Source organism: Chelmon rostratus, chromosome 6 (genome assembly GCF_017976325.1).
Source record: "Chelmon rostratus isolate fCheRos1 chromosome 6, fCheRos1.pri, whole genome shotgun sequence".
In the NCBI taxonomy this organism is placed as follows: Eukaryota; Metazoa; Chordata; class Actinopteri; order Chaetodontiformes; family Chaetodontidae; genus Chelmon; species Chelmon rostratus.
Window position 1 is genome coordinate 15,041,673 of NC_055663.1, and position 14,959 is coordinate 15,056,631.

Here is a 14,959-nt window from a genome sequence, read left to right on the forward strand (position 1 = left end):
CAGATGTTATACCGTTAGTGATGGCTTCATCAGATTGTCAGCATTCACACCAGCACAATAACCCAGACAATGAAGCAGCTAAATGGAACGGAGTCATCATAATTTTATTGTTTACACCTGTGCTTTCACTATGACTTCCGTGTAAAAGGTCTGTTGTAGTGTATAATTGCATAGGATTTTTTCTACACACAGTACCACTAATATTAGCCCTGTAAAGGCAGGGAGATTGTGAGAGGAAATAATGTCCACAGGCCACTTGTTCATGTAAACATCCAAACTGGTATATACAGTCACATAACCCCCACATGCAGTGAGCACATATTCACAAAGTAATTATCATAAATAAACTTTATGCAACACTTTCACCATCATTACTGCGCAGTACTGTTCCACAACGAGTTACAGCGTCCTTGGTTTTTGGGATAGGAAAGCAACTCATACCTCCGCACGCTAGGTGGCAGCAGTCATTTCCGATCTATATGACATCTCTGCAGAAAACCACAGAGGAAGCCTCGTCTCTAGGATACAGAGAAAGCGTTCCCGTTAGCCTGATGGTGAGTTCTCTGTAATTCAAGCATGATGTTCTTGGGAATGAAGGACATTTTGTGTTTTTTTTTTCTGCAGTCATAGAATAGTGCTGTGATGTCATTTGTAGTGTATGTAATTGAACAAGCTCACCGCAGCTACCGACGACATGCAGCATTGGTTTAGCTAACTACCTAGCTAGCAGATGCTAACTTTTACTGCCGAAATTAGCTAGCAGTTTGGTGTAATCAGTATCGAGTTCGTGAGAGCAAAGTAAGCCACACTGAAATCATGGTTCGTGCAAATATGCGCTCATTTATAAGTCGAATGACACCACGGACACGAGCAGAGAAGTACACAACACAGAATAAGACTTCCACAACGTGAATACTGACAAACTGGTCTTATAAAAGCAGTCTGTTCTAATGTGTAAATCTTAGGCATAAAGCCTAATGTAACATTCTTCATTCATAAAATGCTTGTATGATTTTATATTGTACGATTACATTCAACTCACATTTATGCAAGCAACACATTATGTTGTACATAAAGTCTGCTATATACACATATATACAGTTATAGTGAATATAGCAAGATATGATGAAAATGCTAAATTACTTTTTTTAATGCATGCTTGTTCTTTATTCTTTAATGAATGCTCCTTTGCTTCCACAAATGCATCGCTAGTCTTCCTTTGGTCCTCTTTAACAAAATAATTAAATCTTGCTGCACCAAAAATGCAGTGTAAGACAAAGATCAGATAAGAAATGAAATAACGTTAGACATGAAAAAGCAAACAATAACCCCTTAAAGAAACACATGGCACCAAAAAATAAATAAATATGTAACACCCATAACATCTATGACTGATTACTCAACTTATGTTGAGCGACTTGTTGAAAGAAACATGATGCTGTAAGGAAGCATGTTCCAGGCAGAAGAGCCTTTATACAGAACAGTTGTCATCCTATAATTTGTACGATGTCTAGTTACTACCAGCTGACGAATACTCACTTGACAAAAACTGGTCTAGAGTGGTTTTTCCACAGAGAAAGTGTGGTGTGTTATTCCATATGATAGTTTGCATGAATAACAAAAGACTTAAACTTAAATTTAGCATCCACATTTAACAAGGAATAGTTGTATCTCACAGATATTAGTACAGAATCTGCATTGATGAGCTGATATGGTGGCTCTGTTCTATACAATTTACAAGTTTGTATACAAGTTTTTGAGTTTTTTTTTGTATAGCAGCACTTGATCAGATGATGACATTAACTTGCGGTCAGGCCTACTTAAGACAGTAGAAATTCATTAACATTTAAAATGTTGAATGCTTCTGTTACTTTTCCTAATCATGATTAGCACAAAACCTATATTTGGACACTGCCTGTGATGCTAAATCAAAAGAGTGAGTCATTAAGATTTTAAATCCTGCTTCTGTTGTTTGTATGTTTGCAAAATTTCTATGTATTTTTTGCAATTGAAAGTTGGAACCCTCGCTTATCCTCTTTTTAACCTCAGCTTGTGTGCCTTCCAGGGTGCAAGGATGCTGCCAATGGAACATCTTCACCTCGAGCATGTTCTGCAGACTGTATGTGTATTAGAGTCAGTCATCCTCCGCAGTTTTGGTCCTGAAGGAGGACAGGTGCTCCTCACCCGAGACACAGGACAAGCAATGCTGAGCCGTAGTGGGACACGCATTCTCACAGCACTACGACTGGAGCATCCCTTGGCCAGGTAATACAGATACATCTACTCTTTCACCATGATACTCTGTCTAGTGACATTTCCTCTCTTGATGTATGTTTTTTTCATATTAGGATGGTGGTGGAGTGTGTCTTGAAACACAGCACTGTAACAGGCGATGGATCCAAGACCTTTATCGTACTCTTGGCGTCTTTACTACGGATGATTCATACAACGGCCTGCAAGGAGGCTAGTGTGTCTCACACCTATAACTCCAGGGAAGCAGCAGAGGCTGCCACAGCCGCCCACTTAGCTGGCGAACTGCTGGCATTTGGGTTGCAGGAGTTAGTTGATCTCATTGCCACGGGAGTGGTCCCGTACGGATGCTATCTGTCGTGGGAAGACTTTGCTGCAAAAACACAATTGCCAGCTCACACAAACAATCACTGTGTTCAAAAGCTGCTGGCATCATTTTTTCATTCGCGTCTTGGTCGCACCCAGTGTGACTTTATTAGCAACCTCACCTGTGAACTGCTCACACATTGGAAATATAAGAATGATCAACCTACCTTATCACTTCAGTTTATAAATGACAACTGGCCTGCATTGCATACACCTGTGTTAGGCTTCCCTATTACTTGTTCACGTTTGATTGAGGGGCAGGTCATTCACAGGGACTTTGCTACGGCCTGCCCTCAGACTGACCACCAGCCAGTTAGAGCTGTAGTTTTCACTGAGTACCTACAGCCAAAATTGCTCAGTGCAGGAGAAGTGCTGGAGCTGGGATGCAGAGAGCCAGGGACTGAGGAGAATTCAAGGCAGGAGGGGAGCATTGTGCAGTTTAACGCCTGGGCAGAAAGGTCACTAGAGTGTGTCATTGCAAACCTGCAGAGTTTGGGGGTCTCTGTGCTTCTGTCTGCAGTCAAACAGTCTGCAGCTGTCCTAGCCTTGGCTGCACAGGCAGACATGTGCATTGTGGATTGTATCAGTGAAGATGAATTGTCTCTCTTCGCCCAGCTAAGCGGGGCCAGACCTGTTGTAAACTGTTGGATGATTGAACCAGATCACATTGCTAGACTGACCTTTTGCCGACCAATACTTCTGGGAGCCCATAGGTATGAAAACACATCTTTCTCTTCTCACTCATATGCTTCCCAAATACAAAGACACAAAGAATTACCAGTAGATTACACATACCTGTAATGCACAAGATTTTGATTACTTGTTTTGTTCTTTCCCAGTTTGATTCACAGAGGTCAAAAAGTAATCTTATTTTTCTCTTATATCCATAGGTATGTCCATGTGGCTTTTCAATATTCAGAGGAAAGGCTCATGGTCAAACCCTGTAGTCTGGTCATCTGTGGTCCAGGGGAAGGGCAAACTGACCAGTATGCACGTGCGTTTGGAGATGCCATTCGCATGCTACTTTCAACCTGGGAGCCCATGGGTATGACTGCAGCTACCAAATCAAAGAGGCGCTTGCAGCCAAACAAAGGCTCATCTCTACATATGGAAAATCAGCTTTCCAGTGCGCCTCCCATCAAGCAGTGTTTGTTGGAACCAGGCTGCGTTATACCTGCAGGCGGGACATTTGAGTTTCTCTTAAACCATGCCCTCCTACAACACAGCCGCAGTTGCTCAGTCCCTGATGAGACAAACATGGGTATCCCTGCTGTTTCCCAGATATTGGCAAACGCGCTGCTGAGCGTGCCCCGCCAGATTTACTCCCACAGTCCGCGACGTTTCCTGCAGACTCAAACCAGGCTCATAAGTTTTACTGAAAATCCCTCCCACCCTTTCAGCCTTGTATACAAAAACAACATAATCTTCATACAGGGTCAGGGTAACAGTGAATATCCTCTAGAGGAGGGTAAACAAAGCATGCATTGTTGTAGAGAAGCTGACTTGTCATCAGAAGTTTTTATGTTAGACTCGGGCCTTGAATCCGTCTCATGTAAATACCAGCTGCTTCTAGCCGTTCTGCAGTGTGTCTCTAGTCTTCTCCAGGTGGACACCGTGCTGCGCACACACACTGCCTTACACACACAGTCACGCAGACTTGCAAACATTTCCTGGGAGGGCACAGAGGATGAAACTGATTACTGAGATTGTATTGTGTCCCAAGATGAAATCCATTAACATATTTTCTCTAAGTACTTATAAGTATAGTGTAGTAGTACACTATATATAAACACATATATGCACTTTTTATTCTTGCCTCACTACAATCTATTTATTATAAAGCAAGCTTGTGCTTCCACTGATAATAATAATACATTACATTTTATGGCAGTACTGCTTTGTGTAGTTGGAGGCCAATAAAATGTTGTGGTGGCTCTGTACCATCCTGTCCTGAATCAGGGGTAGATTTAGCAATAACAGTGACAAAAAAAAAAAAATGAAAATTCAAATGATTTATTGTTAATCTCTGTATAGGACAAAATGTGCAGTCGTTATCAGATAGTTTTGTCTTTATCTGTTATGTGCTAATGTGAAGTAGTGTGGTAGTGTGAGAGTGTAAATGTTGATGTTGGCCTCTTTCCTCTTGAGTTCTCATCATGGTTCCTATTTTTTCAGGATTTCTCTCCCTTATCTCAGTTTTCCTGCCCTCTTCCCTTGGCCAGTACACATTTTGTTACGTAAAAGGCATACACACAGAAGAACATGGAGACCTCATCTCACAAGTACACACGCTGCTTTTTATAATCAGTGTTATCTCCATATTGGGAGTGGGGTGAGAGGGCAACACCCGGCTGTCAACGAGCAAATCAGAGTCTACTTCCCTGTGCTGTTATCAGGGGAACACTAACCCTATTCTCACCTCTTTATGGGGAAATTGTGAGTCATTAGAAATTAACTAGACTCACTATCATACATAAATGTGTACTGTTTACTGTAATCAGTGTGTGTCCCTAGTTGCCCTGAATTTTCCGTGAATTAATTAAGATGTGATAACTCGGAGACAAAGACATTTCTTGTCGTCGTTTGTGTTTTGGATCAAACTCTACATGAGTCACACTTGATGGTCGCAAATATCAAAGAGGGCAGGGAAGCAGGGGGGAGAGTATGCAGAATGTTATTTTTCCACTGAGCATGAGGAAAGAACCACAATGTTGTTTTCAGGCTCTTCAGGGCACCCACGCCTTCTTAACCATTTCATGCCCCCTGTATCATACCCAGCTAAATGTAACAAGCCAAGCACTGTCAGTGTGATAGTGTGTCAATTCAACAGTCTGTATTTTGTTGTACAGTTACTGAACTTTACTCAGTGACCTGCAGAGAATTGGCCAAATGAAAACTCCCAGTTCATTTGACTCGTGCACTGTGTACATGAGTGATTACCATAATATATTACCCTAAGAATCATCTCTGTTAGTTTGGTTTATTTGGCTTTCATTAGTTTTTATCTCTGTAAAACATGGTGCTTATGGTATAAATCAACCCAATCTCTGTAAAATGAGAAGGACATTATAAAATACATCATTTGACTGCATGTACCATACAACCACCTAAGTGTATAAATCTTTTACAAATAAAAAAAGGTCAACATTTACAAACTGTGACAAAAAAAATTAAAGGCGTTTTTACAAAGGGTAAGTTAGGAGATGGAGAAAGAAAATAACGAATGAAGGAAAGAACAAATGAAACGTCACAATGAATGATCCGGAATGCTACTCTAACACCAAGCTGGAACAAACCACAGTCATCACAGTTCACAGCTCGGTGTTCAGTTGGCTACTTTATACCATGGTTTGACTTCAGTGTCGAAAGAGAACGGCATTGTAGAATTTCATTGGCTAGTGCTGTATTGTGCTGAAGCAGTGGTGGTAGCCTTTATCATGGCCCTGGTCCATGACTCTTCTTGCCAGTAGGTGAGAAATGTGAACAGTTTACGATAATATGATTTTTTGTTTAGATAATTGGCAGTTCACAAACACTAATTTCAATCAAATGACCACAAAATTACACATTTCTGTACTACATTGCCACTGAAGCACAGATGACACCCATTCTATAGTTGGGCCAGATAACCACATCGCATCTATATGGTCCAGGAAGGTGGGCCTAAGTGTCAGCAGCACAGTTATAACTAATGCATAATAGAATAATCAGAAATATCTGCACCCAGCCTATCTTAAGTTATCTCCCTTGAACAAGCAGTGTTTCTATTGGCAGTGGAGAGTCATGTGACTCTAGGAATGACATCATGCAACATTGATAAGTACTTCGGGGTGTGATGGTTGGTGTCACACCACCTCCCGAGACTTCCTGATGGCACAGCACAGGAGCATGCTAAAGATCATCCCAAACACCTGCAACAGAGAGGGAGAGCAACATCACTTGTATTTGCCTTAGCTTATGTCTGCACTGTGTTCATCCTCCAGGGCAGCAGACAGTGGAATTTAAAGAGTTCCAGTTAAACCAGTCACACTCACCATAATAACACCGATGGTGATGCCCACCCCTCCTATGATGTGTAGCTTGGAGTCGAACACCTCATCAATGGCGTCGGGACAGCTCTGCAACACACAGGGAGGATTGCTTTCACCATCATCTAAACCTATGCTGAGAATGACTTGTGGTATGGCACACTTAACAGACAGCCTGGGAGCATACTGGCTCTAGTAAACCATTGTTGCCATAGTAACACTGCAAGGAGGCTGAGGGAATTAGTGTGCAAAGGGAAGACCGATAACCTTGTGACACACGTCAGACTGTCATTATGCATTTGACATACAGTAATTGCCCCAGCTCTCACAGAGCTGAAGCGTGTTTGGCATCGTTAGATCTTGTGGATTGTCCCTTGATTTTAAATATTTTTCCTTCTGTATCTGTTGACTGAAGTACCTGGCTGGCATCCAATCGATACACATGTTCAGGGTAGTTGTACCTTAGTAATGAGCTCCTCAAGTGGTTCTCCCTGGGGACAGGTGTCTTTGGCAGCATCCATTACAGTACCAGTAGGTCCACAACAGTTCAGCTGTAAACATGCACAATAAGATATATGTAGAGAACAAGATGGCTTGCAGATGGGGAAACACATATCCCCCACTAGGAGTCTGAAGTTCAACATTTTTAGCTCCCTAAGTCCTGTCGTCACAGTGAGGTTGTCACACTGGATGTGTATATAAAATGTTGGTCATCCAGGAACAGTAACAACACATAACTCCTACAATAACACACTCACGTTTTTACATTACTGTTTGTGCACAAATTAAACAAGATACAACGCGTTAATAGTGAGCTTCACAGGTGCTGCTCGACACGTTTCTGACCTTTGGACCTTCTCTCCAATCTTTATGCTAAGTTAGCCTGTTTGCCTCTCAGCTCTATCGCAGCTCTTGTTGCACAGACAGATATTGATCTTCTCAGCCAGCTCCCACAAAGAAAGCCAATAAGCTTATTTCCTAAAATGCTGAACTTTTCCTTTAAGGTAATTTGCTGAATTTGCAGCTTGTAGTCATCATAAATAATTTTGGGTAATACCTGTGGGGTTTTGAAGTGATGAAAACGACTTCCGATGGGAGAAGATTGCACTTGCTTGAAAACACCTTTTGTGCTAAATTCCTTTTAGCTAAGATCTGAGTCATGCTGAATTAGAAGGAAGCAGAAACGGCTCACCCCGATCTGGATCATCTGCAGTGTCTCTTTGAGGCGCTTGTCTCCTGTCGTCTTGAAGTTATTGTAGGTCTCCATGTAGAATGTTGTGATATCGTTCACCACCTGAAACACAGCAGCGAAAACGTTTCTTTATATATGTCACTGAAGCAGACAAGCAACATCTCTTCATAGGGCCTTTTAAACCGTCTCTGCAACATTCATGTTCTTTTTTACACTTATTTCATTCTGTTTTTCGTTGTCATATCTGTCATATTGTGATTTATTTGAGTTTTTGGCTCATTTTTTTTCTACCTGGTGTTTTTTCTCTAATGTACTTGTATCTTTGTGAAGTGTGTGTACCTTTATTTAAACATGTTATACAAATAAAAGAACCAGTGTAACATGCTTTAAACTTGCACGTTACCTTGCTTTGGTTGGAAAATCCCCAGATCCCAGCTGCGACCTCAATGGCAAATATGATAAGCAGGAAGAAGAAAAACTGCACAGAGGAAAGACAAAATTAAATTTGGTGGAAATGTGTGGGTCCATGCATGCGTGTGCACATGTCCTTTGCGTGCATGTGTGAACGAGTAAGGTCATTTGAGTGTAGCTGAACCTAATTTACATAGACTCCTCCTCCTGAGAGATTTAGTACAAGAAGATTAGGGCCAGACAGGGCGGGAGGGAGGGAGGCAGGCAACAAGTACAGAGAAATCTAGGGACTCTTCTCTGGCCTCAATACTTTTCAGTAAACAAGGCAGACAATCTCATATTTCTTAGTGAAGGCCAGTGAGATAAAAAAAAAAAAGTCCAAGTACTGCGGAGTGAAATCACTCCAAAAATTTAAGACTCAGACAGCGAGACGTGAACTATTGATTAAACAGTTCCGATTTTAGGTTAACTAAGTCAAAAGAAGTTAATAGAATAAGAAGGGAGAATTATGTGAAGAATAAAAAAAAAAGTGGCACAAACCAGTCCCAGCATACAGGGAGACTCTTGGATGGCCCCACAGCATCCCAGAAAACCCACCACCATCATCAGTGCTCCAGCTCCTACCAGGATATATACACCTACACACACACACACACACACATGTGCACATGTCACAGATACATACAAACATATATGATGTATTGCAGAGCTCACATAATCCATAACTATACTTTAACCATTGCTTAAATTATAATGGCTGACATTCCTGTTCAGGGACTGAAAGAATCCTACCTGTGTAAAACACATATGGAGAGTCTGATCCCTCAAACAGGCCTCTGGTCTTTGGGTCTAATCTGAGCCACAGGCCTATAGCAAAGACAGCAGTGCCTGCAAGCTGAAACACAAAGACATGTTGAAATGCAGTCCTGCAATTAATTATTGCAGCATTAAATGTTTTAAGCGCACTGTACACTCCTAGACTGGCAGTCTGGCTGTGTGGTAGTAGGACAAATTATATGAGATGGTGCCACAGTGAGAAATTAAGATCAATAAAAGTTCAGACAGGAAGAATACTTTTCATACATACTGTATGCCCTCTCAATATTTATGCACATTCCCAACTCGTCAACTCAATTAGCTGACTGTGATCTCACCACGCCATTTAACAATCATCTTGTCGCTGTCTGATTTTGAAACTCTTTTCTCGGCTGCCTCCGGTTGTCATTTCAAATCTGTGTTGACAGGCCTCATCTGGAATCCTTCTGAGTTTTTTTCTGTTCAGTTTTCAGTCCAGGAAGAGGTCTCTGGAGTCCTCAATGCATATCCAAAATATTACTATCCAAATATTCACCAACACCAGTATCTAGGCTCCACAGAGGTAAATTCCGATTCATGAGTCATCATTAAATAAAGGTGTCTAATCACCAAAACCACAGATATTTCCTCAACAACACCTACTGTTTGGCTGCATATCAGTGGAAAAAAAAACCCTGGTATTTATCTACACACATCACAGTCCTTTATCAATGTGGCATCACATTTGTAACCAACTGACTGGAAATGAAACTCAGCTTTCCAACTCTTGACATGGACATTTGCAACTCCTCAGAGTCAGATCTTGATTCTTTCAACACACATTGTTGGGGAGCATGATATGCTGCAATGTGTGTACGTGTGTGTCAATGTGCACATGTGAGTGTGTGTGCGGTGTGTGCTTGCGCCTACCTAGAAAACAAAACCACAAATAAGAGATTAGAAAAAACAAGGTTTGTTTGCCTTTTTTATGTTCACTCATTCCCTTATCACCAACATATACATGCATTTAATATCGATGCACAGTAGCACAAGTCCACTGACACGTACCGTAGCTGTGTGCACGTTATTATTCATGCATGTTAGGATAGTTTGCAACACTGCTCTGTTCTCAGTTTGCTCTTTTCACATGGCATGTAATCAAAATAGCGTAAAAATCTGTACTTTACTCTATAAATGTGCGTGCATGGCACTATATTGTGCAATGTGTATCCAAGGCGCTTACTTACAAGCCTTGTCAGCATTAATAGGTCAGTGAATTTTTAACTTTGAGGGCCTGACTGAAAGATGGCTGTTTTATTCAAAGTGTGTGTGTGTGTTTGTTTCTGTGTACTCTGTTCTGTTCTGACCTTTTTTCACTGTGTTAGCTTTCTATTGTAGAATCTTTATTTATGTTCCATTGTATGAACAAAATGGCTGATTAGAGCAAACAGCAAAGCTGTGAATAGTTGAGGAAGTTTCTCCACTTCTCTCTCACTCTCTCTCTCACACACACACACAGAGAGATAACACAACAGGACACTAGAAAAGGTAAAGTACACCTACCCAGAAGATAAAGTTGAAGGCAAACATGAGGTATTTCACACACTTGATTCCCCCAGCGACAGCCATGCTGATCCCGTCTATGCAACGCACGTCTGTGAGTGTTTAATAACTAACTTCTAGCCACAAGGGAGGGAAGCATCCAGTAATGGTGTCGGGTTGGAAAAAGGTGGTGGAAAGCGAAAGCTTGTTCAATACCACGCCTTCATATAATCACCTGATCATACTGAGGGAGGGAGTGGCATGGGAGCTGGAGAAGCTGCCTCCTCACCTCCATTGTGTATGTGTTATGATTCCCTGCCTGTGTTCCTTCCTCTCTTTTGTCCCGCTCTCATGCATGCACAGTTTGTGGCTTTACCTACTGCATGTGTGTGGGTTGTGTGGGCATACATGCAGGGTTTTATCATGGGAGGTAGCAACACAAAGAGCTCTGTTGAGGCATGTTGACATAAAATCCTTTCTGAGAAAAACCCGCCTGGCAGCATATTTACTGCTCTGCCATCATGAACTGCGTGTGACTACAGTTAACAGATTGATCATAAATATGGGTACGTTCCATTCCTACTCCCAGAAGCTGCTTTTATTTTGAAAGCAAAGTTTGCCAACACTGCTCGAGATGCAGTGATACGAAGCTGCACATGAGCTGCATCCAGACTGAGCTGTGATCAGATATGTGTGTCATGTGATTTCCGGCTGCATGAACAGGGTCGTGATCGGAGTGTGTCTCATCTTCAGTTCCTGCTTAATCCCAGGGGCGCTGCCAAAGACGATCCATGGCCACCCTGATACAGTTGCCCCTCCCTGGGAAACATCTGCACTTATATGTGGGTGTGAGGTTTGAGCATGGTTTGGTTGAAAGACTTTATAGTCATCTTGTTGGTTTCTTAAAGTGCTGTTCATATCTGACAATGCTGATGTTCTTCAAATGATTAACTAAGTGAATCTTTGTATCCTTTACCAAGAATTGGCTATTTTGCCTGGATCATTTCTCTCTCTCTCTCTCTCTCTCTCTCTCTCTCTTTCTCTCTCTCTCTCACACACATACACTGTGGGAAACCCCTGTCTGCCTTGTAATGAATAGTTGTCCTTGGTTCTATCCATAGATGCACAAATTACAAACGTCCAAAAAAGGGCACAACATCCCTCTGAAACCACACACGCACAGACATATCAAACAAACGGACACAACAAGACACACCCTGCAGGCTTACAAGGACACAAATAGACTGTATGGGATATCCAGGATTCATTCACACACACACACACACACACACACACACACACACACACACACACAGGCTGGCTCCCTGGCATGCGCAGCTCTTCAAATCACGTAACACAGCAGAAGTCTTAATTGTTATGATATCTGTTACATTCTCCACCCAATGAAACCCCCACTCCAATTGCAATTATTAAAATGCCGTGCGCGCAAACTCCAGAGTGTAGTCTGCGAGGTGGAACTGGGTCACTTGGCCACTGGGGATTATTCTTCCTGACCGCTCGGTCTCCACACGCATCGGGACACTTTGTGTTTGGTGGCCGGTGCCCCCACAGAATATACTGGCATCAAGTAACCGAGGCCCGGTACGACGCTGCATCTGGGACATCGTCTAATTTCATTCACTATAGTAACCCGCTCACACACGAATGCGCATGCACGCAGAGCTCACATACATACACACACACACGCACGCACACGCAAGCACAAAACACAGACAGGATGTGCATTTTTTCTTTGAGAACAATACGCTTCCTCGTTGCAAACTCACCCAGAATACCAGATTGAAGGCAAACATCAGGTATTTGATGCACATCTCTCCTCCCGACAGCGCAGCCATGGCGGTACTTGAGCTGTGGATCACACTTCTGCTGCCACCACCTATTCAAACCGACGGTAGTGTGGAAGAGAGGAGCGTCTAAATAACAGGCAGTATGCAGAATGAGGTTATTTACCGAAGCGCCGGCTCTGATTTGCGCGTCGTGCTGTGCGCGCCTGTAGTGGTCCGCCCCCACACATAACGGACTGCTCGGGCAAAGCCTCCTGTAGCTTTTTTCCCCCCCCCACTTTATTCTCTGAATTTGGCTTGCAACATGCCTGCTCTAAATAGCTGTATTTTTTTTAACTCTTGTATTATATCATCAGAGGATATTTGGGGACTTTTCAGTGATGTAATGATGTTGACATTCTTTATGGCACTTTCAATTGTAATCGTCCTCATATTCCTGTACAGGAGCTGGGAATCGTGTTTATCACACTCAGTAGGAATTGCCAGGCTTTATTGCTCTACTTTAAATAGCTTTAGTATCTTCAAAATAAGATTATAGGTTACTTTATTTCCAAATGGTAGCCTACAACTCGGATAGCCTGTGCTCAGTGCGAGTCTTTCCTGCACACAGCAGCACAGCGATGCACCGAGCAGCAGCCCGCTGTGGGCTTTTTGCTTGAAAGTGTCCTGCAGCACGCCGGCCAGTGCGATGACGTAATTCGCCCAGAATAAGAAAGGCGCGTTCGCGGGTTGAATGTACTGTACATGAATGAACACGGTGCACGAGCTCCGTCTCTCCCGCGCACACTGCACATGGGAGCGGAGAGCGGCCAGCCTCCTGTTCTCCACAGCAGCGGGCTGAGGAGTTGTAGCGGGCCGTCGTCTGTGCAGCTGTGTGCATTTTGTTCGTTGTCTGCATCAGGCTTTCTGACCGTTCCTGCTGCACACACATGGATCTTCTAATAATTCATACCGGCTGAATTGCGTTGTACCTAATGGCTTTATTAATAGCAGTGGTGGAAAGTAACTGAGTACATTTATAAGAGTACTAGTTCACAGTTTTGAGGTACTTACCATCTGCTGCGTCTTTGTCCTTCTACTCTGCTACATTTCAGAGGCAAATGTTGCACTTTTTACTCCACTGCTATTATTTGACAGCTTTAGTTACTAGTTACTTTGCAAATTAGGTTTTGATGATGCAAAATATAATCAACAAATAAATTATGATGTGTTATTATAGATTAAGATAAAACTTTATTGATCCTCGAGGGGAAATTCACAGGCTACACAGCAGATAAACTATACAAAGTATATTATATAATAGCCTGTATATTACTCTGAAATAGGTCACTCTACATAATGACTACTCTTACTTTTGTCACTTTACGTATGTTTGATGCTACTTTGTACTTTTATTAAGTAAAAATGTAGATGCATGACTACTACTTGTAACAGAGTATTTCATTTCGGTGTTGCTGCCTTCACTTGAATACATAATCTGAGTGCTTCTTTCACCTCTGATTATTGGTTAATAAATTATTTACTTGTGCTTTATAGATTAGAAATAAGTCATTTGATCACTTATATCCTGGAAAAGAGTTGCAGAGAATCTAGACCTAAATCCATTTATTAACTAATCAACATTTACAGCAACTGACTTGCTATAAATTAGATAATGTCTTACATATAACTATCAATTATTAATCAATATACTTGCAGATGACACATTAATTTTGGTTGACAGCTTATTACCACTTTATCAATGGCTATATTAAAATGTGAAACTACAGAATTGTTGATTTAATGACTTACTCGCATCTCCAGACTTTATGACTTATTATATTAGAGAACCATGAGCATTGATAACTGGATCACCACCATTGATTACCAACAATAACTGCATTGTTATCAAATGGAACCATGCAGACATGTAATTACCGACAGCAGGTTGAAGGTGGGTGGTGGAGCTCCGATTGTCACAATATCAGCCTGTTCTTAGACTGATATTTTCCTCCAGCCACATACTAACTCTCCCATCATTTCAGATCCTGCCTCTCCCACCTGCCCTGCACTAACCCCTGCATTCCCCCCTTTCACCATCACCTGACCTCCCCCACCCACCTGCACACCTGTTCTCACTTTCCCTTTTGCCCAGTAACATATACTCTATACGGTCCCACTTGCATTCATTCCCTGGCCAGAGCACCTGTTGTGCTTCTGCCTGTCTGAGATTTGCCTGCTATGATCCTCTACCTGCCTTTTGGACTGTTGCTCTCTAGCCAGATCCCCTATTAGATAAGTTCCCCTGCCTGCCTGACTTTTCCCTTTTTTCGATCTCAAGTAAACTTTCAGACTTTTATTTTACCGGCCAGCCTGGTCTCAAAGATGTGCTTTTGTGTTTTTACTGAGCCTTTACACCGATGGCAATTATGTGAGCTCACTGGACTCTGTCTACCAGCAAGAATCATAAAGGTGTAACTCAGCGGCAGACTGATGTCTGAGGAGCGGGGGTTCTGCGTCATGTTTTCTCCACTGGCAGAGCACGCTAGAGGGCACTTTATCATGTTTTCTCCGCTGGAAGAAAGAATGAG

At 42.2% G+C, this 14,959-nt stretch overlaps 2 protein-coding genes across 3 annotated transcripts; one reads left to right on the top strand and one right to left on the bottom strand.

The window, feature by feature from the left end:
- The first annotated feature begins 538 nt into the window (after positions 1-538).
- Positions 539-5,699, top strand: bbs10 (Bardet-Biedl syndrome 10). Its single transcript, XM_041938232.1, has 4 exons — positions 539-554; positions 2,066-2,265; positions 2,349-3,329; positions 3,507-5,699. Exons 1-4 carry the CDS (start codon positions 552-554, stop codon positions 4,318-4,320), a joined length of 1,998 nt encoding a protein of 665 aa, XP_041794166.1. The 5' UTR covers positions 539-551; the 3' UTR covers positions 4,321-5,699.
- Positions 5,583-12,585, bottom strand: cd9a (CD9 molecule a). 2 transcript variants are annotated; one of them, XM_041938236.1, is made up of 8 exons: positions 12,372-12,585; positions 9,040-9,142; positions 8,788-8,885; positions 8,240-8,314; positions 7,837-7,938; positions 7,106-7,195; positions 6,651-6,734; positions 5,583-6,527 (listed from the first exon to the last, which is right to left on the bottom strand). In XM_041938236.1, exons 1-8 carry the CDS (start codon positions 12,438-12,440, stop codon positions 6,462-6,464), a joined length of 687 nt encoding a protein of 228 aa, XP_041794170.1. In that variant the 5' UTR covers positions 12,441-12,585; the 3' UTR covers positions 5,583-6,461. The 2 variants fall into 2 exon arrangements, with proteins under 2 accessions (XP_041794170.1, XP_041794171.1); XM_041938237.1 differs by lacking the exon at positions 12,372-12,585 and adding an exon at positions 10,606-10,783.
- Between the last annotated feature and the right edge of the window lie 2,374 nt (positions 12,586-14,959).